The 22,482-nt window shown below is 44.6% G+C and overlaps 1 protein-coding gene across 10 annotated transcripts in view; it reads right to left on the bottom strand.

Annotated features, from left to right (window-relative positions):
• Positions 1-1,679: 1,679 nt before the first annotated feature.
• The window catches only part of PDE4B (phosphodiesterase 4B), a 193,464-nt gene continuing 172,661 nt past the window's right edge, over positions 1,680-22,482 (bottom strand). For all 10 annotated transcript variants that reach the window (XM_075037313.1, XM_075037315.1, XM_075037323.1 and 7 more), the window contains 9 exons: positions 13,540-13,633; positions 10,317-10,495; positions 9,637-9,735; positions 9,334-9,498; positions 8,814-8,913; positions 7,986-8,140; positions 7,767-7,889; positions 6,577-6,759; positions 1,680-3,748 (listed from right to left, as the gene is read on the bottom strand). In XM_075037313.1, the coding sequence (XP_074893414.1) occupies positions 3,383-3,748; positions 6,577-6,759; positions 7,767-7,889; positions 7,986-8,140; positions 8,814-8,913; positions 9,334-9,498; positions 9,637-9,735; positions 10,317-10,495; positions 13,540-13,633 (1,464 nt within the window). In that variant the 3' untranslated portion in view covers positions 1,680-3,382. The remainder of the gene's footprint in view (positions 3,749-6,576; positions 6,760-7,766; positions 7,890-7,985; positions 8,141-8,813; positions 8,914-9,333; positions 9,499-9,636; positions 9,736-10,316; positions 10,496-13,539; positions 13,634-22,482) is intronic.

The raw sequence follows: 22,482 nt of genomic DNA, 5'->3' as shown, positions 1-22,482 counted from the left end.
GGGGGACCAGGCACCCATCAGCACCATCCATGCCGGCTGCTAACGAGCGAGAAGGAAGCACCGCATGGCTGCCTCCACGCGGACGCGCTTCCGATGCTGAAGGAAACCGTGCAAACCCCACGGGGTGCCTGGGGCCAGCGGGGGTTTTGGACGTGAGGACGGTAAAGCGGAGCCAAGATGCGTCCTCATCCCCCGAGGAAAGGAGGAAAATTGAGGCAGCAAGCCGCCCGGCACCTGAACTGGGATTTCCCACCCCAAAACAGAAGGAAAACAGAAGGGATTCGGGTTAGTTTCGCAACGTAGCTGCCATCAGAGCATTTTCTCTGCTGCTGCCGAGAAGGAGAAGTGAAAGGAGGCTGTTATTTCAGGGCCAGAGCAACCAACGCCACCGTCTTTGCATGTGCTCACGATGAAGCCGCTGCCTGGCAGAACTAGGTCACTGGAAAGAAATAAAGCAAGCAAAGGCTGGCGGAGGGGAGGGGGCCAGGGCAGAGGACCCCGTGCCCACGTCAGCCCTGCACCCAGACACACAACCTCATGGGTTGGTGGTTCACCGGCAACTTCAGCTCTTTGCTGTCTGTCCTAGTTGGCCAATTTCTCCACCCAGAACTGCAAATGTTTTTGCAGCCCGATAACCCGTTTCCCATCTCTGCGCACTCCCGGGAGCCACGGGTGCAGCGCCGGGCACAGCCTGGATGCAACAGCCACAGCAAAGGCACGTGTAAATGATGCATAGGGGTGTGAATTCACTGGAAAAGAGAAATCGGTATCGGCACGGCCAAAAAAAGTTTCACCAGTGGTTAAAACCCTGGCAAGGTGTTGGGAAAAACGCCCCGGGAGGTGATGCGGCCGGTTGGCACGGGGCTGTCCCCACATCCAGTCCCAATGCCCGCTGCCAAACTTGGGGTCAGCGGAGGTTGAAGCCCCCTTCCATCCGGACCGGAGGTGTTTGCACGAAGGCGGGCTGGTAATTGCTGCTCCCATGAAGGGCTGGGTGTGAAGGCAGGCGCAGGACGGGGGATCTGTGCTTTCACGTGGCTTCATTTTGGAGCCAGCGAATGTGGGGAAAGCCTGCGGAGACCCACGCGGTGCTACAGCAGCGTCTCCTCCAGGCACCGCCGGCTCCCCCGGCATCACCCGCAGCGAGGGTGGCCCACGGGGAGTCCCCGGTGGCGCAGGGCCCCCGCCATCCCCTTGCCCTCCCACCACCGCCTGCCGGCAGGATGTTTTTTTTACTGGAAAGTCAGTTGTTTTGGGTCAGGCCGGGACATGAAAGCATGCCGCGAGGCGGCCCCCGGTGCCGCCCCGCGCCGGGCGAAGGCTGCGCTGCCGGCCGCGGCCATCGCCTTCCTGTCTGCACCGCCTTCCTGTCGCCGCTGCCACCGGCACCGGCCCCGCTCCGCCGCCGGCTGCCGCTCAGGAAGGCGAAGGTCTCGCAGCCGGCACGATGGAGAGGGCGGCCGTGCCCTCCGGCCACAGAAACTCTTCTCTTCCCGTTCGCAAGACAAGGGCTCTGCTTGTCCGCTGGGTTTCGGCCACAGGAGGGGTTTTTTGCTGTGCCCCCCGCCCCGGGTGCCAGCCGGGTCCCAGTTGAGCACAGCGAGCGCGGCCGCCTTCGCCTGCGGTCGAGATACTGCCCACGCCAACCTGTCAAAAAAAGCAGCACAAAGAGCCGCAGGCAGGGTCATGCTTTCTTTTATTCACTTCATATAAAAATCTCTTAAGAATGCATCTGAACACAATATATAATACTATAACATACATTGTGTGAAACTTTTGGAAACAATAAAATAACCACCTGGAACAATGCAGTGTTCAACAGACATACAAACCCATTGATCATGCACAACTGTGCTATTTTCATTAACTAGTTAGTCACAAGTTGGACCAAAAGCTTGAAACATATTTTACAAACTGAGATTGACACCGCTCACGATGCCGGACAAGCTTTGTCAGAAGAAGTTTCACAGCACAATTATTACATCAGTTCACATTTTTGTCATAGAAATTCACATTGGGTTGTTCAGAAGTTGGAACGTGACATTTAAAAGCCGGCCCGTTCGCGGGGGTTTCTTTTTTCGGTCCCCCCCCCTCTAGGTTTTCAGCACTTCCAACCGCTTGCCCGCTGCCCTGGGGTCCGGTGTCCCCCCCCTCGGCTCGCCATGAAGACGAACCCCCCCCACAGGCGGCTGCCACCCGAATGCCCTTCCTGGGTTGCGTCTGTCTCTTCAGCTATGTTCAGGTTCTTGTATTTTATGCAATACAAAAGGTTACAAGAAAAAAAGGCAACTCTTGTTCCGAGTTTTCTACACAATTAACATCGCCGCCGACAGGCAATGTTAATTCATATAAATTAATAACTTACAAAACATTACAGTATATACATTACATAATAAATACACTGTTATAAACAGTAATGGAGGTGTTAGAGCTCAAGGCAGTGCAGGAGGAGGACGGTGGACCTAAACCTAGGAAACGTGAACGGTAGGCGAGAGAAACACAAATATCCGAGCGTGCAAATTCCACTGAGCCAAGGAGCTGCCGAGGGGGAACGCGCGTCACACGCTGCCTTATCACGCTTATTATATATGTACTGCGCTGTGCCATGGAAACAAACTACCCTCTATCCTGCGCACGACAAAAATAAAACCCCATTGAGGAAAAAATACTGTTATTCCTAGCAAGCGAACAGAGATGGTGCACGGTGGCATGATGTGACTTTAAATGGGTCGCCTGGGGTATTAAGAAGACAATTAAAGGTGCAGTAATGCAAAACAGAGGGTTTCCCTTCTATTAATCTGTAAAAGTGATTAACTGCAATAAAGTGACAGGTATTGCCCATGAAAAAAGGAAGACTGCTTCTTGTAACAGGAAGAATCAAAAAAGTATCCATCAATTTTGAAACACTTTGTGTCGTTTTTTATACTAAACTCTGTGTATTTAATTAATAGACTCTTGAAAAGACATGAAAGTGTTTACAAAGAAGGCACACAGGTCTGCAGACAGGTGGTCAGGTGGACAGGTTTTATATGGAGAGTTATTAATCAGTAGTTTCTATCAGTCTAACTGGTATAAATTCCAAAACTAACAGTATAAAATCTCTCAGTTGTGTGTCATTTACTCTTCAGTCACAACCCAAGCCAGCTCCAGGACAACACCATGCTCTTAGCTGACAAGGTTTAAACCACAATGTAAATCACCTGTTAATTTCCTGAGCAATCATTCACTACACGATCTTTAACCCTGACTCCAATCTCAAGTAGCTGGGAAGATCTTTTAGCCAATGTTAGACACAGGCCTCAGACCCAGGCTGCAGGCTAGTCCATCAGACTGCTTGCATGCTCATTAAGTGTTTAAAATCCACTCACACGGGTACAGGACATTATGTGTCGACAGGAGACGTATCTTCTGTCACAATTTCTATGTTCGCCTCCCTCTGTGGGTCCTCTTCCCCCGGGTCGGCCACGCAGAGTGTCTTTGTATTGCTGAAGTAGCCGATGCTCTCGCCGTCCTTCTCTGGTCCATCCGAATCCTCTTCCTCCAGCGTCAGTTCAAACTGGAACTTCTCCATCAGGCTCTGACAGTCCCTGCCCCGCTCCTCCAGCGGAGGAGATGGGCTCTGAGGTATCATGCTCTGGTACCAGTTCCTGTTGTCCTCCAGCGTGTCCAGGATGTCCTGGGCGTCGGGCTGCACCAGGTCAGCCCACGTCTCCCAGAGCGGATGGACGATGTAGTCAATGAATCCCACCTGAGAAACACAGGAACATGCATGCTTAGGGGAGGCGAATGGCTAGAGGCAGATGGGTGTCTAGTAAGTTCAAATGCTGTTAATACATGATTTTTACAAGCAAAATACCCGCCCCAGAGCAAGTTCCCAAACCAGCACAGTCTAACTGCAGACACAATCATCTGATACCCAAAGCTGCACCTACAACGTTGGGCTAGGTTGACGTCTTGTCCAAAATCAAACCTTGGATGAAAGTTTAACTACAAGCAGGAGCCACCTGGAAACTCAGTGATGGAACTGCCAATCCCATCCCTGGCTGCATGCGTGATTTTAAATATCCCCGTAGACATCCTTTCCCGACCAGCGGATCAACACCTGCCCTGCAGAAGTCAGGGTAAGCCATCGCTCTGAAGACAGAACATCCCACTGAGGGATGCCTCTTACCAGCTGTTAGTGCAGAGAGGCATTTTAGAGGATCATTGCCTCTACGCTAAGCACTGAGAAAGTTTGCTGTCTCTCCGATAGGATTCCCTGGTGACTGCAGACAAGGCTGGTGCATTTACGGCAGCTCTGCCGTTACCCCAGCATACTGATGTGGCTGGCGGCTGTGAAAACGCCAGTGCTCCACCCGCCCTAGCACCGAATGCCACTGCTTTTACGGACTGAAGTTTGACCTTCAGGCATATTTTACTATGGTGTGTAGTTTGTACCTATCCTGAACTGTTTCATGGTCCTGCACCTTTAAACATTTCAGCATTTCTCCTCTACTCTGCCAAAGCAGCCACCGTGCTTCTCTGCGGAGCTGGCCCTGGTAGAGATTTCCTTTCCTTTCATTTTGTTTTGGAAAGAGTGCAGAAAGCAGGTCAGCTCATCCCAAGAAGTGCTCCTCCTGCACGAAGGCGGCCAGACCGCTGTTGCCCGACTCCCATGGAGTGACGTGCCAGCGGTGGAAACATTGAGGGTTGTGGCCGAGTCCGTCAGTCCTTCCGCCGGTTGGCGCGTAAGCTCTGAGTTAAACCATTTTTCAATTGTCTGACTAAGAGGACGTACGTCCAGGATGGAGAAAACTGAATGGCCATAAAGAGGATTGAAATTCTTCCGTCTTGGCAGAATGTGTCACTTCTCTCCTCGCTCCGCTGGACAACATTTCTGTGCAGCAGGAAAATGGCTCTCAGAGGGGCCAGACTCAACGTGCAGATGTTTGCTTTGGAAATCACACATGCCTCCTTCAGACACAACAGGATGTCAATAGAACCATTAACATTCAATTGTAACATACTGTTGAGGCAGCTTAAACAAAAAGGTGATGAAAATTTCCTGCAGCACATGTTCCGGAGCACTTTTAAAGTGAAAAAAAATTCTGTATGGTTAGCCGATGGCTTCACCACCACCCAAAATGCTCAAGGGCTATACAGCACCCATGGCTAGAGATTGGTCACTTCGTAACCAGCGAAGTTCCTTTAAACATTGTTCCTTTAAACAAACATCCCAAATCACGGAATAGCTGGCCAGGTGGCTGAGCACCGATCTTAAAATATTTTGATGTAAAGAGGCAACATCTAGAGTTTTGCAATACTTGCATACTATCTTCCAACCAATTCCTTGTTTCACTCCAGAACGGCCATGCCACCTCCCGTTCTCCTTTGCCACTAGTTGGGATCTCAATGGTAGCCATTTTGTGCAATCCCTGTTCCTTTTGCATAGCAAAAATGCCATTTTGAAACCTCTGTGAAGTGCGTATGTGAAACAAAAAATTAATTGGAGCTCACATGCGGAGCACATGGGCATTTTCTGGCCAAGCCTGGCCAAAGGATTCATTTCTTGTTAGGTTAACAAATAAGACAGATTTTTCCAACAAAATCACCATGCGGTTGAATGAATAATTTTGAAACCACTTGGCTTAGCGCAAGAGGACATTTGGAAATAATTATCATCAATTTTGTTACTTATTCAAGCTGAAAAACCTCAATGATGACTTGCTAAAGTCATTTAAAAACAACAACCAAGACACCATTATATAAAGACTGGAATACGTTTAGGCAAACATAAATTACCGGCTGCATTACAGACTAACCGGGTTAAATTTTACGCCCTCTGCTACACAGGTCAGAACAAAATCTGACCTTGTAACTGTTTAATCTATGAATTAGAACTAGGGATGAGCCAGTTAATCTCAAAAAAAAAAGATATATCCAGTTCCTTTTAAGGTTTGTATTGACATAAATAAATATTTCTTTGACTTCACCCAGCACACAGCAGCTCCATCAGACCTCTAACTTAACCGGCTAGATCACGCAACTGCAAAACTGTTCTGCACGAGACTGAATAACAACTGACATCCAGACTTTTCCAGTGTCCTGAAGTGGAGAAGTCCAGTTCCAGTGTCTCTCAGCTGGGAGAAGCTCCTAAACCTGCAGTTCAATGGGGCTGGCATTGCTATAAATGTCTAACACAGGGCATGATGTCAGTAGGTTTAGGAGGTGCTAATTAAGGAGGCTGGAGGGTGTGAAAGCAGAATAGACCTGGCAGAAGGAAGGGGAGATCAGAATTGCACTTTTCAAGCCTGGGGAACAAAAGGAAACCAACTCATTCTGGAAACTGGGACACAAACAGGGCAAGACGAACACGCATTTGGAAATGAAGAGACGCCGAGGGGTACATAAAGGAGTCTGAAAAGCCTCGCCAGTCTATATGAGCTTCAGGCACAGCTGGATGTCAGGGTCAATCAGAACCAACCCTCTGAACAGCTGGCTGTTTGCCTAATTGTGCTAGAGAAAGCAGATGAATTTTGTCTCCGCTTTAAAAATACAAGTTTAGGCAGTACAAAAATGCAGCTCACGGCCAATTACCTGTGATTTTTCCACTGATGCTGTGTGTTTGTCACACATTGGACTGATTTCCATTCCTCTTTCTCGCTCTTTGTCTCCCTGCTGGAAGAACTCCTCCATGATCCTGTCCGTCCACTGCCGGTACAGCTCCAGAGACTTTGTGGGATTACTCAAGTCTGCACAATGTACCATATTTCGGAGAACCTGTGATTACATTAATCAGAAAACTCATAAAATCAAATGGAAATAGAGGATGGTTTCAAGCTGTATCTGCTTGCTTAATTCAGGACATTTAAGCACAAGACTCTTCGATTATGCAACAGCCTATAAAAATATTAATATCGTAACATCTCTGGATATGAGACTAGCTGCTATGGTCCACTTCAAAGTGAAACGTGCTATATGTTTTTCAGACAACTTGATATTTACAGGGGGTGCAGTTGTGGCAATGTCAATTACATCATACAAGTTTGTTTTTGAATGCAGGTGCTTCCCACCATTCAAAATTTATTTCCATGCTCTCAGATGGTTAAATGCTCCTACTGTATTAAATGAGTAATATCCCTTCCACACACACAAAAATGTGCCTGACTAACAGTGGCCGCAAGGATTTAGACAGCAACAGAGTGACCTGTTTTAACATCAGCAGTCTTAAATAAAAATGTAGGGAGAGTTTTCCCAGGAGACTGTTCTTAAGAAGTTGGCCACCAAAGTGGAGAGAAGATCAGGATGTATCTTGTCCTACTGACTATGCAGCCCTGTTCCAGTATTGCTTTGTCATTTCTGTAAATCAAGGATCAGATTATATAGGGAACAGATTGTACATCACTGATTTCAGCTCAGTGAGAGAGTTGCTTTAGGTATGGAGTTATAAATTCTTTCAATCTCGCAATGCTGTAACAATCTTGCTATACTTTTTCGACAGGAGAAACAAATGGAAGAAAGCAGCAAGGAAATTCAGGAACCCTCAAAAACTCAGCCTTATAGATTAACTTCAGAAGAACGCGCATGTCTGGAGTTCTGTGCTCCAAGTGTTAAAACATAATCTCCTTTATCTAAAAGATATGGGACCACCTTGTACCTCTATGTGGTGCAGAACAGAAGAAAATGATTGCTGAAAATTTAGGTCAGTAGCTTCTATATATGATCCATTTAAAAGCCCCAGTAAAACAGGAGCATGGTTTCTTCAATCCTGAACAAAATACACGTACCTGTATTCTGTCTGTGTAGTTGTCCAGAAGGAGGACTCCTGAACTGGTCACTTTCTTGGTTTCCACCATAGTCTTCAGATCAGCTAACAGACTCATATGCTTGGACATATCTGTTGCCAATACCTTTACAGAAGTGAAAACAGGATCTCAGTATGGGCAACCATAAAAAGAAGACACTTTTTTGTTTAAGAAGAGGAGCAGTGTGTGCATAGTTCATACCATGTCGATCACCATCTTCCTGAGCGTCTGACGCTGTTTCTTGGTCAGGTTCTGGAAGATGTCACAGTGCTCCTCTTGAAGCAGTTTGAAACCCACAGCAAGATGGTGGTTCTCCAGGACAGATTCGTCGTTGTACATCAGGGCTAGTTCGGAATCTAGCAAAGCAACACAAGTATGTGACTCCAGCATGTGAAATGTGTGATTTCAAATAGCAAATGCTTGTCCTGGTACCGAACGTTTATCTGTATGCAATAAATCGGGAAAAGTTTTTTCTTCATGTGTGCCAAGAGTGCGCGGTTTTCTAATCTGAGCACATATGTATATAATATAAACAGCCCTTTGCTCGGTTGACTTAGTTACGGGCTTCAGAGTCACTGACAACAGAAAGCATGAATCCTGCAAACACACTTTCCAAAAAAGAACAATACCCATATTTTGCAATCAAGATACATGCTTAGCCTGTTGCAGAACACAATATGAACCACAATATTTAGCTTTATTGTTGTCAATAGCAATAGCATTATTTATCTTCTATTAATGATAAAATTTGCACTCAGGAGTGGAAAAATTATTATGCGTTAGCAAGTAGTAATATTCACAAGATTCACGGGCACTCTGCAAATTGTACTACAATAGCTTCCTTTGTTAGGAAGTTCATTTTAATTACTGCTTTATTTCAAACCATCTAACTAGTCTGCTGCACAATATTTTGAGAAAGCAATGCAGTCTGAAAGTCAAAATTTGTGACCTCGCTGTAATGGAAAATGCATTTCCATTACTTTCCAAGTTTGCAGATGAAATTACTATTGTATTTGAAACAAAACTCACTTGTATTAATAAGAAATTGATTGGAGACCCCAGGGTGATCCACATCATGAATTGCAGCTGCAAAAATTGCAGCAAGGATTTCCAAATCAGTGAAGACGGCCTAGGAAGGAAAAAAGGAATTTGTCAGAAAAGTCCTTATGTTTTATCTCTCAGCAGTTTGGGAGGCTGATTCAGAGAAACAAATTGTGCTTTTTAAATCAGTTTTCTGAGGACAAGACATTTACTCAGAAGAAAGGTCTACAAGCAGCATCTGCTCTTTAAGATGAAACAGAGATTACAGGCAAAGCTGCTGCTGAAATTTCTTAATGGTGATTTCCCTGGAAGTAAACTGAGCCCTCAGAAGGGCAGGCAGCACACTGCTTTTTGCAAGTCTGAGTGCTACTGGTGATTGACTCGGCTTAAGGTTTTTCTCCTAGGTTCACACAGACAATGTGGTGCTTTTAAGCCGCCACCCCACCTTTAAGCCAACTTTAAGATGACTGCCCAACACAAAGCACTTAGCTCAAACTAGGTAACTCACATCCAGCGCAGGGGTAGAGAGCAGAACGTGCGTGGACTGAGCAACATCAGCAGCATGGAGGCTGTTGTGGTAAGCTACGTCCGAATGGTAGTGGTCTTCTAGCGTCATCATGTACGTTACAAAAGTGTCTGATGAGATCTTGAATGTTTTTAGTAGATCTCGCTCCTGTATAATAAATGGTACAAGCATACAAGCATATATCAAATAAGGATGTCATACTGTAGAAGGCAACAAAACAGAAAGCAATTAGAAACTAAAATAGTGTTGTAAAAGAAGAGCAGATTTGATCAGAAAATCACAAACCTGAAATATAGCGTACATAATGCAGGTAAGCGGCCTGTTGTGGGAATACCTTGCAACATTAAATATGTTGAGACCCCACTTATTCAGATCTTCCAGTTCCTTTTGAAAGGACAAAAAGAGAATAGTTACAATATTCTTCAAGACAATTCTGCATTTATCACTTGCACCAAGTCTTTTGCATTTTCCAAAAGTTTGAAAAGATGCAAATTCAACCTTCATTATGGTAATTATTTAAGCGCATGAACATGCGTACTTAATAAAGCACACGAACACAGAGTAACTGTGAAGGGCTGATGCCAAAGCACTTGTACAAGGAGATGACATTTCTCTGTGTGGCAGGGGAATTATTTGTGATGTGTGTTTCCAGGTAGCAGGAAGAAATGCCCTGACAGAGACAAAGGCCCCACAGCCAGTTTGCTGGAGATCGCGTTGTTACACATTCCTGTGTTTGATAATTGCTATCCTCAGCCTTCATCACATTTTTAAAATTATTTTAGGGATATTTTCAAGGGATTTATGAACATAGAATATGCTGTTGGGGCCTGGTACCATTAATTACAGCATTTGTAATGGCTTCATCACTTCAAGGATACCGATTCCAGTTTTACAAGGCAGGGAGCAGTCCATCCCTGGCTTCCAGATAATACTGATTCTCCCAGAACTGCAAGAATCTGTCATACCTTGGCCAGATGGTCTTCCTTTTCTGTTTTCACACCAAATCGTGAAATGCTGGTGTTATTTAAGCTTGAACTATGCATTAATTTTTTCACTCCACTGATCTGTGTCATGAGCTGCTGTTTTTTCTTTTTCTCTCTGTCTTTCTGGGTGGGAGAAGGAATCTCCACATCATTCTGCTTGTCTGTAACAAATAAAGGTGAAATGAGTCAACATTGTTTGCAGTGCGAGCACCCATCACACCCCCTAAAATCAACCCTTAGCTTTGCTGATTAAGTGGCTCTGCACACCAGTTCAAACCCATGTGTTTCTGCTGGGGGCATTCTCTAATTTTGGGACCGAACTGAACCGAAATCAAAGCAAAACAGTCACATAACCTCCGTTTGCCCTCTGCAAGACTGAACCTTCCCACTGAGCCCTGCTGGGACATGAAGCACCAGGCTGCTTTCATTGTAGCCATTTTCAAGCTGCATCGCTTGGGGACACAGCACATGTCCAGGAGCTAGCTCTTCATGCCTGAAGGGCATCAGGTTCTGCTTATAGCTAGGTATCAATTAATTTTTATTACCTATTTTCAGGAAAATAAAATATATATTCAAACAACACATTCTTCCTCAATGAAGTATATCAGCATGTATTTTCACGTTCACTCTATTGATGTTTATAAGGGCCGAACACATCTCCATACCCCCTGCTCTTAAAACACCAACCCAATAATAAATTGGTGTCACTGATTTATTAAACGTTTGCTCTTTACAAATATGTATAGAATAACATAAATGCACAGGCCATATTACTATTGTCATGCTCAGAGATAGTAACAATATTAGTGCACATTAAGTAGGTACCTAGTGGGGCACAAACTTTGCTGTGGAGATGTGTTTAATAAATACATCTATCCTCATATGCTACTTACTGCCTTTACTACTGATTTATTTGCTGCATTAAAATGGAGATACAGTGGCTCATTACTTTCATACTAACCATTTTTTTCATGGACTTTTAGAAAAGGCTACTATAATCTCTTTGCACCTTTGCATCTCTGAGGACCTTTGGAGGGACTAGGCATCTAGGCATTAGTTACTTTTGCCTTGGCTTAATTAAAAATCTCTGAAATAAGAACTACCAGTGAGTCTGCAACACTGCAATTAAGAAGGAAGCCATTATTCACAGCAACACTCAAGCTGACATCAATGGGTGTTTCCCTTGTGTGTTTTTGCTGAACAACAGAAGGACTTTCCTCTATATAATCTCCTTAGCAATGACTAACACTAAGGCAGCGTAAAATGGACATTCTTGAACATACATCTCTAATTTATTAAATCACGTCCCCACAGTGGTGGTGGCGGCAGCAACACCCCTCAACCTTTAGGAAAAGGCATGTGCTGAAAGGCCATCATGATCTTCCCCATTTATGTGATGCGGCTAACGATAAACCCACCGTTTTTCATCTTTGTCCTTCAAACGGATCTAAAGCTTGTGTCCTTGCTCACACTGACCAAATGGTGACTGCAGGACTGGCCCCTCTGCAGAGGACATCGCATCTTGGTGCCTTCCTCAGCTCATTTAATAAAGTTGAGAGTTTGTTCAACTTCTGCAGTTGTAGACTCCTGATATTTTGTGTGTTCATTTAATTTTAAACCAAATTGGGGGGGGGGGGGGGGGGGCGGGGAGAGAGTAATTCATAAAAATGTAACAGCATGACTTCCTAAAAAAGCTTTTAAGATCCTTTTAAAAGCTTTGCTCGTTTATTTTTAATATGAGCAATCAAGTTGCAATCTGGCCCAATCTGGCGAGCCTGTACCACTCAGCCTTAACACGGCCCTAAGTCGTCGAGTGGCCTTCATACTGCCACAAAATAGTGAGGACATCACCATTACAGAACATGTGAGAAGAAGCAGAATAGGAATGAACAAGACCATTGTCAAGACCTGCAAAGGGAAATGCAGTTACCTGACCCAGCCTGAGTATGGGGAATAATACGGCCCCATTAGGACCAGCAGTGGCTTCAGCTAATAAGCCCCTGCTGAGATACAGGCTCCACTAACTTGAGTGTATGTGGGATTTATTAGTTTTATATCAGGTCCACAGTATCAAGCCGCATTGAGTATTTCTGCTGCAGCACATCCTGCTCCAGAGACATATGCCTACTGGCAAGAGCTGATGAACAACAAACTCCCTGAAAATGCCATGGTGGTCATGCTCCCCGGCGCGCTGTGTACGCTCCAGGCTCTCCAGCTGAAGAAGTGGCCTGCTGGCTGGCAGCTAGGCAGTCTTGCTTCTATTCCCTCTATTAATTCATGTTCTGGATGTCATGATTAAGCTAAGCGATAAGACAGGGCCAATGGATTCCCACAAAGCAGCTACAGACTTACATGGATTATTAATGATGTGATGTGTCCTAAATGCAGGCGGTAGTTCCAGTTGCAACTGGCTATTGAAATCACTTTAAAATCCCTTAATGGAAATAATTGCGTGTCATACAGTGAATGCGTTCTGGGCCATCTTAACCGCAGGGCATGAGTCCCCCCCGAGCTCTGGCATCCCACATACACTCAGCATTTGAAGCTGTTGGACTCAGAGATATGTATACGAGGGTCCTGTGCTAAGCTTCGTTTTATCTGCAAATGGTCACAAATTCTAAAGCTGCTTGAAAACACAGAAAATTATATTTTTCATAGCAAGGTTATTTTGTAAACACAGAGGATTAATTCATGCCAGTAGTCCTATGAGCTCCAATAAAACTAATGACATGCAAAATATTCTCTTTACTCTTCATTCTGACTTCCAGTGCAAAATGAGAAACTATATGATATATAAAATGTCTGGGCTCAACCTACTTGTCTGAATGCTGTCTCTGAAGGGGGAAGATGCAGCTGTATGAGGCAGTAGTTGCAAAGATGAGAGTATGCAGTTTGGCTTGTGTGACTTTGTCCTTTCCATAAGGTCAACACAAAAACCAAATATTGCATAATGCAGCTACCAATAGCTTAATTCAATCTGAACAGAAAAATCTTTTGATTTGCTGAGGGAATTCTTCTGTGGATAGGCTTACTCAAACACTGTATTATTTTCCTCCCCATATCCATTTTGAAAGTGAAAAATCGAAGCATTTAAATAATGCTCTGTCCCAAAGGAACGCTGGGCACAAGCACTGACTGGTGGGTGTTAGACTGCCATTAATCGTTATCTTTGAGTCACCCGAAAGCTTGGGATGCGACGCCTTACCCAGGAAAGTGTTGGAAATGTACTCGGACACCTGGTTGCCAGAGCGGCTCATCTCGGAGAGGTGTGTCAGTTCCCGGTTCAGCATCCTCTTGAACTGGGAGGGGAAAAGCACATACACAAAGATGGCATTTTTCTGAATGCTCTTCCAAATTAATACAGCTTTATCACAAGCAAGTCCACAAACAAGCTGCTAAAAGCAAAATTCTGGAGACATTTGGAACGGAGTCAATGACATATGGTTTCATTTAGATACTGTTCAGCATCATCATGACTAGATATTTCTTTTCAGTACACTAAACTGCAAAATTAATTTCCTCCAAGGATGCATATTAGTTTTTACTGTAACAAATGAGAAGATAACGTTTCAGGTAGTCTCTCTGAAAGATCAAATTCTTGTATTGATTTTAAATTCCACATCCTATAACCTTCTTTTGTTCTGAATTTTATAAGTTTGCTCCATTTTGAATTATGCAAGTAAAAAGCAGCTGCATACGTTCAGAACAAAACAGAGAAGAAATATGCCATAGATCTGAAGATCTGCTTGGATCATTACAGTAAAATGTAGGATTCAAGCATTTGTTCACCCAGATATACATGCTATGATCCTCCTAATTTTCTAATCACACATTTTCATTGCTGCATCATTTCATCCCGCAACAGTGAATTCCCAAAGGAGAAAAAAATTTACATACATGTACGCCGCATGCACAGTACACACATATGTTTATCTCTTGCCATACAGTACACATAAAGAACCATTTAAAAGGCATGTTTTCCTTATAGAGGTTTTATCCAAGCAATACAGCACAAAAAAACAGTCATTCATAAACCTTCAGGATTTAAACCCACCTTAATATAACCCCAAGACACAGATAACAAATAGTTTGCTTCAGGCATTTTGGAAAACTCCACGCTACCGTCCACAAATCCTCACGGAGAAATTGCCGGTCAGACAGGAGAGCTCCTCGGGCACACGGACACCCCCCTTCCCCAGTCAATAAAAAAAATCAGCGTTCATCAAAGCCAGAGATCCCCCAAAGCCCGGCAGTTGCTAATCCCAGACAAAGCCAAGCTTGGCATAGCATCTTTGCAGAGGGCTGAACGTGGGTGTATTTGCTCGCAGGAGAGAATAATGAAATCAGGGATTGCACGAAGAAACGAGAACTAATCCAAATGTATTCAGCTGGATGGCTGGAAGCACTTATGAATTATGAATCGTCCTGGTTGCTTAGTTGGCTGAAGGGGGTCCCCACTCCACATCAGCCTTGCTCAGCTGAACTGTACGACAAAAAAATGATGCTGGTTTCTGAGGGGTTGCCAGCTTTAGTAACACAGCCATCTTTTCATAAGGAAGATTAAAATGGAGGAAGCTCTGTGCATATTTAAATAAGTCAAAAGTAGGCAGTAGTCTCTTCTCCGTTTCTGCTTTGTTTTAATCCTCTTCTTTACAGAGACTGAGGATTTTCAAAGCAAGTATTCACTTATGGATTTCTAAAAGTATAATTTTTCACATTTTCAGTGTGATCATGAATATTTTTCCCCTACATGGTAAAGGGCAAAACGTAGCAATGTAACAAAATATACCTTTACAAACTGGAAATATTTTTCAGGTAAAAGGTATAAACTAATAATAACCTTAAATCTGTAAGGTCAGTCTGCAATTAATAAATTCTTTCTTACAAGGATATATTCACAATCCAAATTTCAAGATTTGATCATTACTTTAATTTTTTTTTTAAACTGAAATGCAATCACTTTATCAGGGAGCTGTAGCTGTCTTTTTAGCATCAAATCAAAAGAAAAGCACATTGTACTGTGTATGTGATACAGATCACAGCAAGGAATCACCACTGATGTGCAGCACTCACACTGCTTTAGGACGTCCTTGGTGATTGCTGGCTGTAATATGCCGCACGACAGTGGCCAGGATTCCTAAAATAAAAGTGCAACCTCTGGTCTAAAATGATTTCCTTTCTCCAACTGCCTTCATTAAATGTCACCAGCCTCGCATGACGTCACGAGGCTTCCTCACGTGCTGTGGGACACGTGGGGCAGGGGGGGCAGCCTGTGCTGCATCCCACCACCGGTCCCCCCTGCAAGAGCTGACGGACCAGCACTGAGCACCACGAAAATCACGCCTCGCTCGCCAGGCATGGCTCCCACTCAGCCCTTCGGCCTTGAGAACCACGTAGAGCAAATCAAGTTGTGAACCCACCCTCTTCTCTCCTTAAATGCATGATTATCAGAGGTGGAAAGCTGATGCCACCTCCCTTTTACCATGTGGCTATCTGTGCAGACCAAAGATGGGGTGCTATCTGCTCGGACTCTGCCACCACCATCTCTGCCGTCTTCTTTTGCAGCAACCTGCCTTGCCCTGCCAGCGTGAACGTCACACCGCGAGGCCTCACTTTCTGGGTTACTCAACCAGTTTAAATATTGTCTCATAGGACACAGGCAGGAGTGGGATGTGAAAGACGCTGGCTGTCCAGGAGGTCATGGGCTTGGGGCTTTGGCTCACAGGGTCTCCCCTAAACTTCATGCCAACCAAGAGGGACAAAAGCCTTTTTGAAACTCCTAAGAGAAACCTTAGTGATGGAGAATGACTGGCAGCAAGAAAGAAAACCAAGTAAGAGAAAGCCCGTGGGAGGAGAGGAGAGCTCTGAGCCTATATCATTCCTCACAGTGACGTATTTTCGCCGGCCACAAGCACCAGCCACCGACACGTGAGCACGCCCACAGACTCACAGTGAAGCATGTGCTGAAACATTTCTCTGGATCGAGGCCTTTATCTTTACAAGGAAAACACCATAATCAGATGATGACACTTTTAAGCAGCATTGAATCGGTCTGGTTTTCTATACAATCACTCCTTTCAGACAAATAATCCCAAGCGGTGGACAAACATCTGAAAAAAATGCCTCTCCCTCACAACTGGCTTTATAAGGTACAAAGGGTAGCTGCTGCCTTTTCGCAGAGGCACAAAGCAATTAAATGGCCTCCACAAGGTCACCCAAGCCATCTGCAGCAGAGATGAGGACAGATAAAAGACCTTGGGACTCTCGTATCTGATCTTTAACGAGAAATCTGTTCCCTTCATCGCCTCCAACAGCCTTAATCTTGCTCACTTTTCCAGACTTTTAATCAGCAACCTTTTATAAACGCAGACAGCAGTATTACAGCACTGCTAAAAGGACTATCAGGGCCAAACCCAGCTGAGACACCCACAGTGCTATGAGAATACCCACATGCTTTGCAAAGTTTATTGCAATTTACCATCTGAATGATGCTAGCACCTAAGCAGGATTTACTTAATAACACAATATCCTTTTGAAAACAAGACAGTTCAGCATGGAGTGAGGCATGCTGATGGTGCGCTTGGTAATCACAATGTCTTCACTGCTCGTGGGGGGTATCTGGGATTTTTCCTGAGCTTCCCTTGATGTCAGGATGCTCTGGAGCGACACTGCTTCCTCTGAACTGCTGTGCCATTTGCCTGTGGCGCCTGCGGGGAGAAAGCACGTTGCTGCCTCTCTGCACAGATCAATGACTGATGTCATGTGCAAACCTCAGTAATGATCCCTTCGTTAAATCGATTTGACAGCAAAGGGTAAAACAAACAGATTGCACGCTAGCAATGAGAAAATACCAACTGCTCTGCCATTAAGTAAACAGAAGTGTTGCTGCTTTAAAGAGCTTGTGCATGAGCACAGCATGGCCCTCAGCTCAGCAATTACGATAATGCCTATCAGCAACATGTGGACGTGTGCTGTTAATTTCATAATTAATAATCATCTTGGTGCCTCTTACAAAGGAAATAAGCACTGATAACCTTGCTGTACAGATGGGAACTGAAGCATACATAAGAATACATGCGTGCGCACACAAGGATGTACACGGGAGGGGATGCCCATGCCGACTCAAGGGGGTTTCCCTTAGAAAGAAGCAAAATCAGCAAACGGGCTTGGGGCTCCCTTCTCTCTACCCCAAACTCCGATCACAGGACCATGCAATTAACACATTCAACTGATGAAAAGAGTGCAGATAATGTAAATAAGATGAAGCCCCAACTGAAATTTTTAATAACCAAATACACATGGCGGTACAGCTGGCCTTCCCAGCAAGTCACAGAGGTCTAAAACCATCTGGAGGGTTGTGTGAGAAAAAGCCATCGCATCGCGTGGAGTTTTCCTGTTTTGCATGCTCTGAAGTAACTGCAGAAGTCATCTGAACCAAATTAAGTCTCCCAGAAATTGAATCATTCTTTGATTACCAGCAGTGACCCTTTTTCATGTATTCTCTGGTAAAGGGAATCACAGTTTCTTTCCAGCTTTCCAGTTGTGCGTGTGTGCGGTAATTTCCTTGATTACCATTGGGAAAGTTCACTCACAGTTCCCCTCTTGGCTGCCCACACTGCACCCTCGCTGCTCATGTTTTCTCTGCACCGGTAGTTCTACTATTTGCTTTTACTTCTTCGCTGCAGCGTGGGGCTTAGCGCTGGCCTCCAGCGCAAGGCTCTGCAAGGACACGACCATGGGGACCTCTGCGGGCATGCGGGAGGGTGGTGGCATCGGCACCGAGTGCATGGCAGCTCCTTCAACCGCTCGAAAGCTGGTCCTTCACCCCATCCTAACCAAACACTGCCGGCAAGGCTTGCTTGCCTTCATTTTCATGCAGCGGAAGAAAATTTGGCCTAATTTATGATAGGACTTGCCAGATTTAGGAGCCCAAGCACACTGGGAGCACGCTGGCTCTGGGACCACCACGTGCGGCACGAGGTGGAGTGCAGGGCAGCATCCAGCCACATGTGGGAAATCTCCCTGGTGCTTCAGCATGGAAAATCCCACCTTTCTGGCTCTTTATGGAAGGAACTACTCTCTTCCTTTCCTAGGAAGGACGCAGAGCCACGCAGAGGCACACGTGTTCTTGGTCCTTCCAGCCCCACACCGGCTCCAGCGATAGTCCTGCTGTTATTCCTGCTCCTATTCCCCTTTGGAGTACAGCATCAGAGGTGTTCCTGGTGCTTTACAGGGAGAATAAAGACAGGAGGATGTATCTGCTGCTGATGTAAACCCTTTGAAGTCGATTTATACCAGCTGGGGTTCCCTGAGGCCAAGAGTCCTTATGCAAAGAGGCTGCTTAAAAAAGTTTTAGTCATTTGCAGGAGCTGAGGGCAATTTCAAGATAAAAGAGCTGCTAAGATGCTGCGGGGCTCCAGCCCGGAGTACCTAAGGAGAGTGGGGTCCCACCCCAGACTTTGATGGAGGAGTATCGGTGCGGATCTCCAGTGTGTAAAAATGTTTATAAACTCTGTTCCCGGTGACCCACCCTTCTGACGCAAACGTTACATCCCTCACTCTTCCACCGCTCCTAGAAATCCTTAGAACAAAAGGATTTGTGGTACGAGGGTTACTTTCGCCTTTGATTTCCATGCAAAGACAGCTGGGCTCAATCCTTCTCAGCTTAATTGCCTGGGTAAATTACTGCAGGTCCAGAGGTGCAATTAAACTTTGGTGTAACTCCATTCATTTCAACAGCTCTTCTCCTGGGAATAATTGGACGCCCAGCACTGGGAGCTTAGAAGAGCTGACACTCACCTGCCCATGTGACAAAGAGGGAACAAGAGTCCAGCCGGAAATTATTTACACACAGGAGGGAAATTACTCATCCCTGTATACGGCAATCAGGTCAAACAGCAAATGTGTAATGCTTTTGTCTGGACCTCTGGCCGCTCGAAGGGAATGGATGTGACACTCATGCGCTACTGCGGATTTTTTAAAAAATTAGATTAATCTCATCGCCTGTGTTTGAGAAGCTAGAAGAAATATTTGTAAATACCTACCCCTCTCTTCCTAACACGGATACCTCACTCCTGTATTGCACAGAGACACCTAACCACCAGGCAGACAAAACTCCCAGAGTTTGGATTTTGCCTGAGCAAAGGCTCAGGCAGAGCGAGGCTCAGAGGGTGCGATCCTGGGTGTCCTGGGACAGCGGTCGGTACCAAACCTGAACACCCCCTGCTCACTCCTGAGATGGGCAGGGAAGCAGATCTCAGGTACGCAAGCACCTTGTAACTCGCTGAAGGTTAATTTTTCATTACTCTGTTTTTTTTCCCCAAACTACATTTGGAAAACCTGCTGATTCTGGAGTGCTGGAGCATTTCTTTTGTTGTTTCTTAAAAAGTTTGCAAGTCAAAAGAGTTAAAATTCATTAATTTATAGGAGCAGTAACCTGATCATTTATCTGTGCTTTCCTGATGTTACATCACTTACAGAAAGGACTGTGTCAAACAAATTTGCCGCTGTCCTTGTTACTTCATAATTTCTATCAATTTTCCTTTTTAAGCACTCACATGAAGGATGATGGGGAGGTGCATTTAAATGTTTAAAGAAAAAATGAGCCCATTTCACACTAAGCAGTACTAAAGGAGAAAGTCTGCAGACGTATTTCAGTGCCTGAAGAAAAGTGGAATGGTTGCAGTCAACTATCAGTCATTAAAAAAAATCAAATGCTTTTGCAACTCTTTCTAGTTCTTGTTTCCTAAAACAATATAGTTTTTAATGTGCTAGAAACTATTTTTAATGAGATACAAAGTACTATTTGTTTTTTGGTTTGGTTTTTTTGTTTTGTTTTGTTTTCCCTTCAGCTTATTTTTTCAACCAAAAAGTAAACACACGGTTATGAAATATCCAATTTCACATCAAAGGAGAGTTGATTTATACATATGTTCAAAGGAAGACTTTAAAGGAGTAACATCATGACCAACTTGTTGGCCTTATGTTATTAGAATAATTTAAAAATCCACAATGTAAATGTTGATAAATAAATAGCACGTTGCCATAAATCAGCATGTGGCTGCTCATGAAAGCAATAACATATATCTGATGTAGACAGAACAATATTCACATTTTACCAGTAAAGTTTAGCATTTCTGAAAGCGGCAGAACCTCCCTTGGGTGGGACATATTTACGCAACACGGGGCTTAAAATTGATGAAGTGGAACCTGAAGCAGGAGTGTTATCACCCGTACATTTCCAGCTCATTTCCAGACAAATGAGACTTGAAATATGCAAATTGCATTAAAATGCTGGAAAGGAAAAACTCCCTATAGGATTCTGCCCAAGGAAAGCACTGTGAATTAGCACTGCTTAGAAACGATACTGAATTTCCTTATTTAAAAGCAGGCTCGGGGCATGTTACTCACTTGCTAGGAACTGGTAAGGCAGAAGAACCCCCACCTCCGCCGGATGCTGGGGAATTGGTAAGGTCATGGAGAAACCACCCCGTTTACTTTCCTGAAAATGAATGTGTCATGTGTTTATAAGGTGTGCCTGCCTGAGTTTTTGTTGGCACATGGAGAAAATGCCTGCCATACCCTGCAGGGCCAAATCTGCTTACCACCTCCTTGGTCGGGGCAGATCTGCAGCATCTATGGCCAATGAATTCAAGTCTCGGTGTATCCAATACCATTGTGTTTGGTACCCAACAGCCCTTGGTTTAGATTTACATTTGTTTGGATTGATATGAAATACCAGGATGGAGAGAGTTTAAGATTTCACCCTGCATGGTGTGACAAAGCACATATTGTCTGTCTCCTTGGGCGGAAAAAACGCGGCAGTGGGGTATGGCCCAGTCTGCAGCTTGAACTGAAGCTTTGGGTTCCTTTGGAAGACGCTCAGGTTGGTTTCTGCTTCATCCAAAATGCTCTTCCTGTATTTAAGAATAGGTCTTTTCTAGCCAGTTAATACATAGAACTGTATCTTGAGTCTATGTGTCAGCTTACTAGGTTTTGTATGGATTTCTTCACCAGAAAGTACCAACCTGCACACAGCAAGAGCTCTCAACCAGACAGAAGCACAGCAGTGATCCCCTGGGAACTGCACTCCCTCTCCATCATTGAAAGGTGCATTTTATAACATCAAACAAATTGCATGGTAAGGAGGAAGGACCACACAAATGGCACGTTACAGGCAAGGGGTCACTCCCAAGACTAGTACCACCTTTTCCAGAGCAGCTGAGCACAGCATGGTGAGCATTCATACCAGTTTTTCATCCCAGCGCTGCTTTTACTCTTCACTCAAATGAGAGGCGAGTCAATAAAACCAGAAAGAAGCAAAAACATTTGTTCTGCAAAATAATTTTTATACAGTTTTACCAGGTGGAAAAATGTTTGCCATGTTAACTGCAAAAGGAAAATCAGGAAGAAGAGATGATGAGTACCAGCCCGAGCTGAAGGCTAAGAAGCAACAGTAAAATTAAAACCTACAGCAGCTTGTTTGTTGACATAAAGTTGATTAAAGAAAGACCTGATGCAACTGACAACATCTGTGGCCTCCAGAGCAGATAGCGCTCCAGAAGGCTGCAGATCTCAGACCAAAATCTTCTGTCAGTCACACCCATGCAAACCGCACTGATGAAGTCTCGAGTGCCAAAGGAAGCCAAACGACTACGTAAAGAGAGCCCACAAACCAGAGAGCCTCCCCAGCCGCTCGTCCCTGCCAGGGCAGGCAGGGAGCAGGCAGAGGCATCCCTGCACCTGTGGGGCTTGGGGGTGAACCATAAGGAGATGCTGGACATTCGGATGAAATATGCCTGGACTATATTCTCAATCTTCAGAAAAAAAATAAAAAATAAACAACTGAGAGGGAAAAGCATTTGTCATTTAACAAGAGAGCAATGCAATTAAACATGGGATTTTGTTAATTGTATGAAGCAGCAATTTAAATTTAATTTAAATTTGAGTCAGGCTCTGCAGTCATCATTTAGGCAAATCCAGCTGGGGTTTTACCTGAGTAGGAGAACAGGCTTTGGAAAATTCAAATAACTTTGTGCCCTGAGATGACTTTTCCAAGATGCCCATGATGAGAAAACTCTGGCAACTTTTAATCGACAGAAGTCCGTTTGCTTCAGAAAACAAAGGATAAAAAGTAAATTCTGGGAAG

The sequence above is a fragment of the Buteo buteo genome, chromosome 10, assembly GCF_964188355.1.
Source record: "Buteo buteo chromosome 10, bButBut1.hap1.1, whole genome shotgun sequence".
Lineage (NCBI taxonomy): Eukaryota > Metazoa > Chordata > Aves > Accipitriformes > Accipitridae > Buteo > Buteo buteo.
Note: the sequence above shows the minus strand (reverse complement) of the source record. Positions and strands in the feature narration are given on the sequence as shown.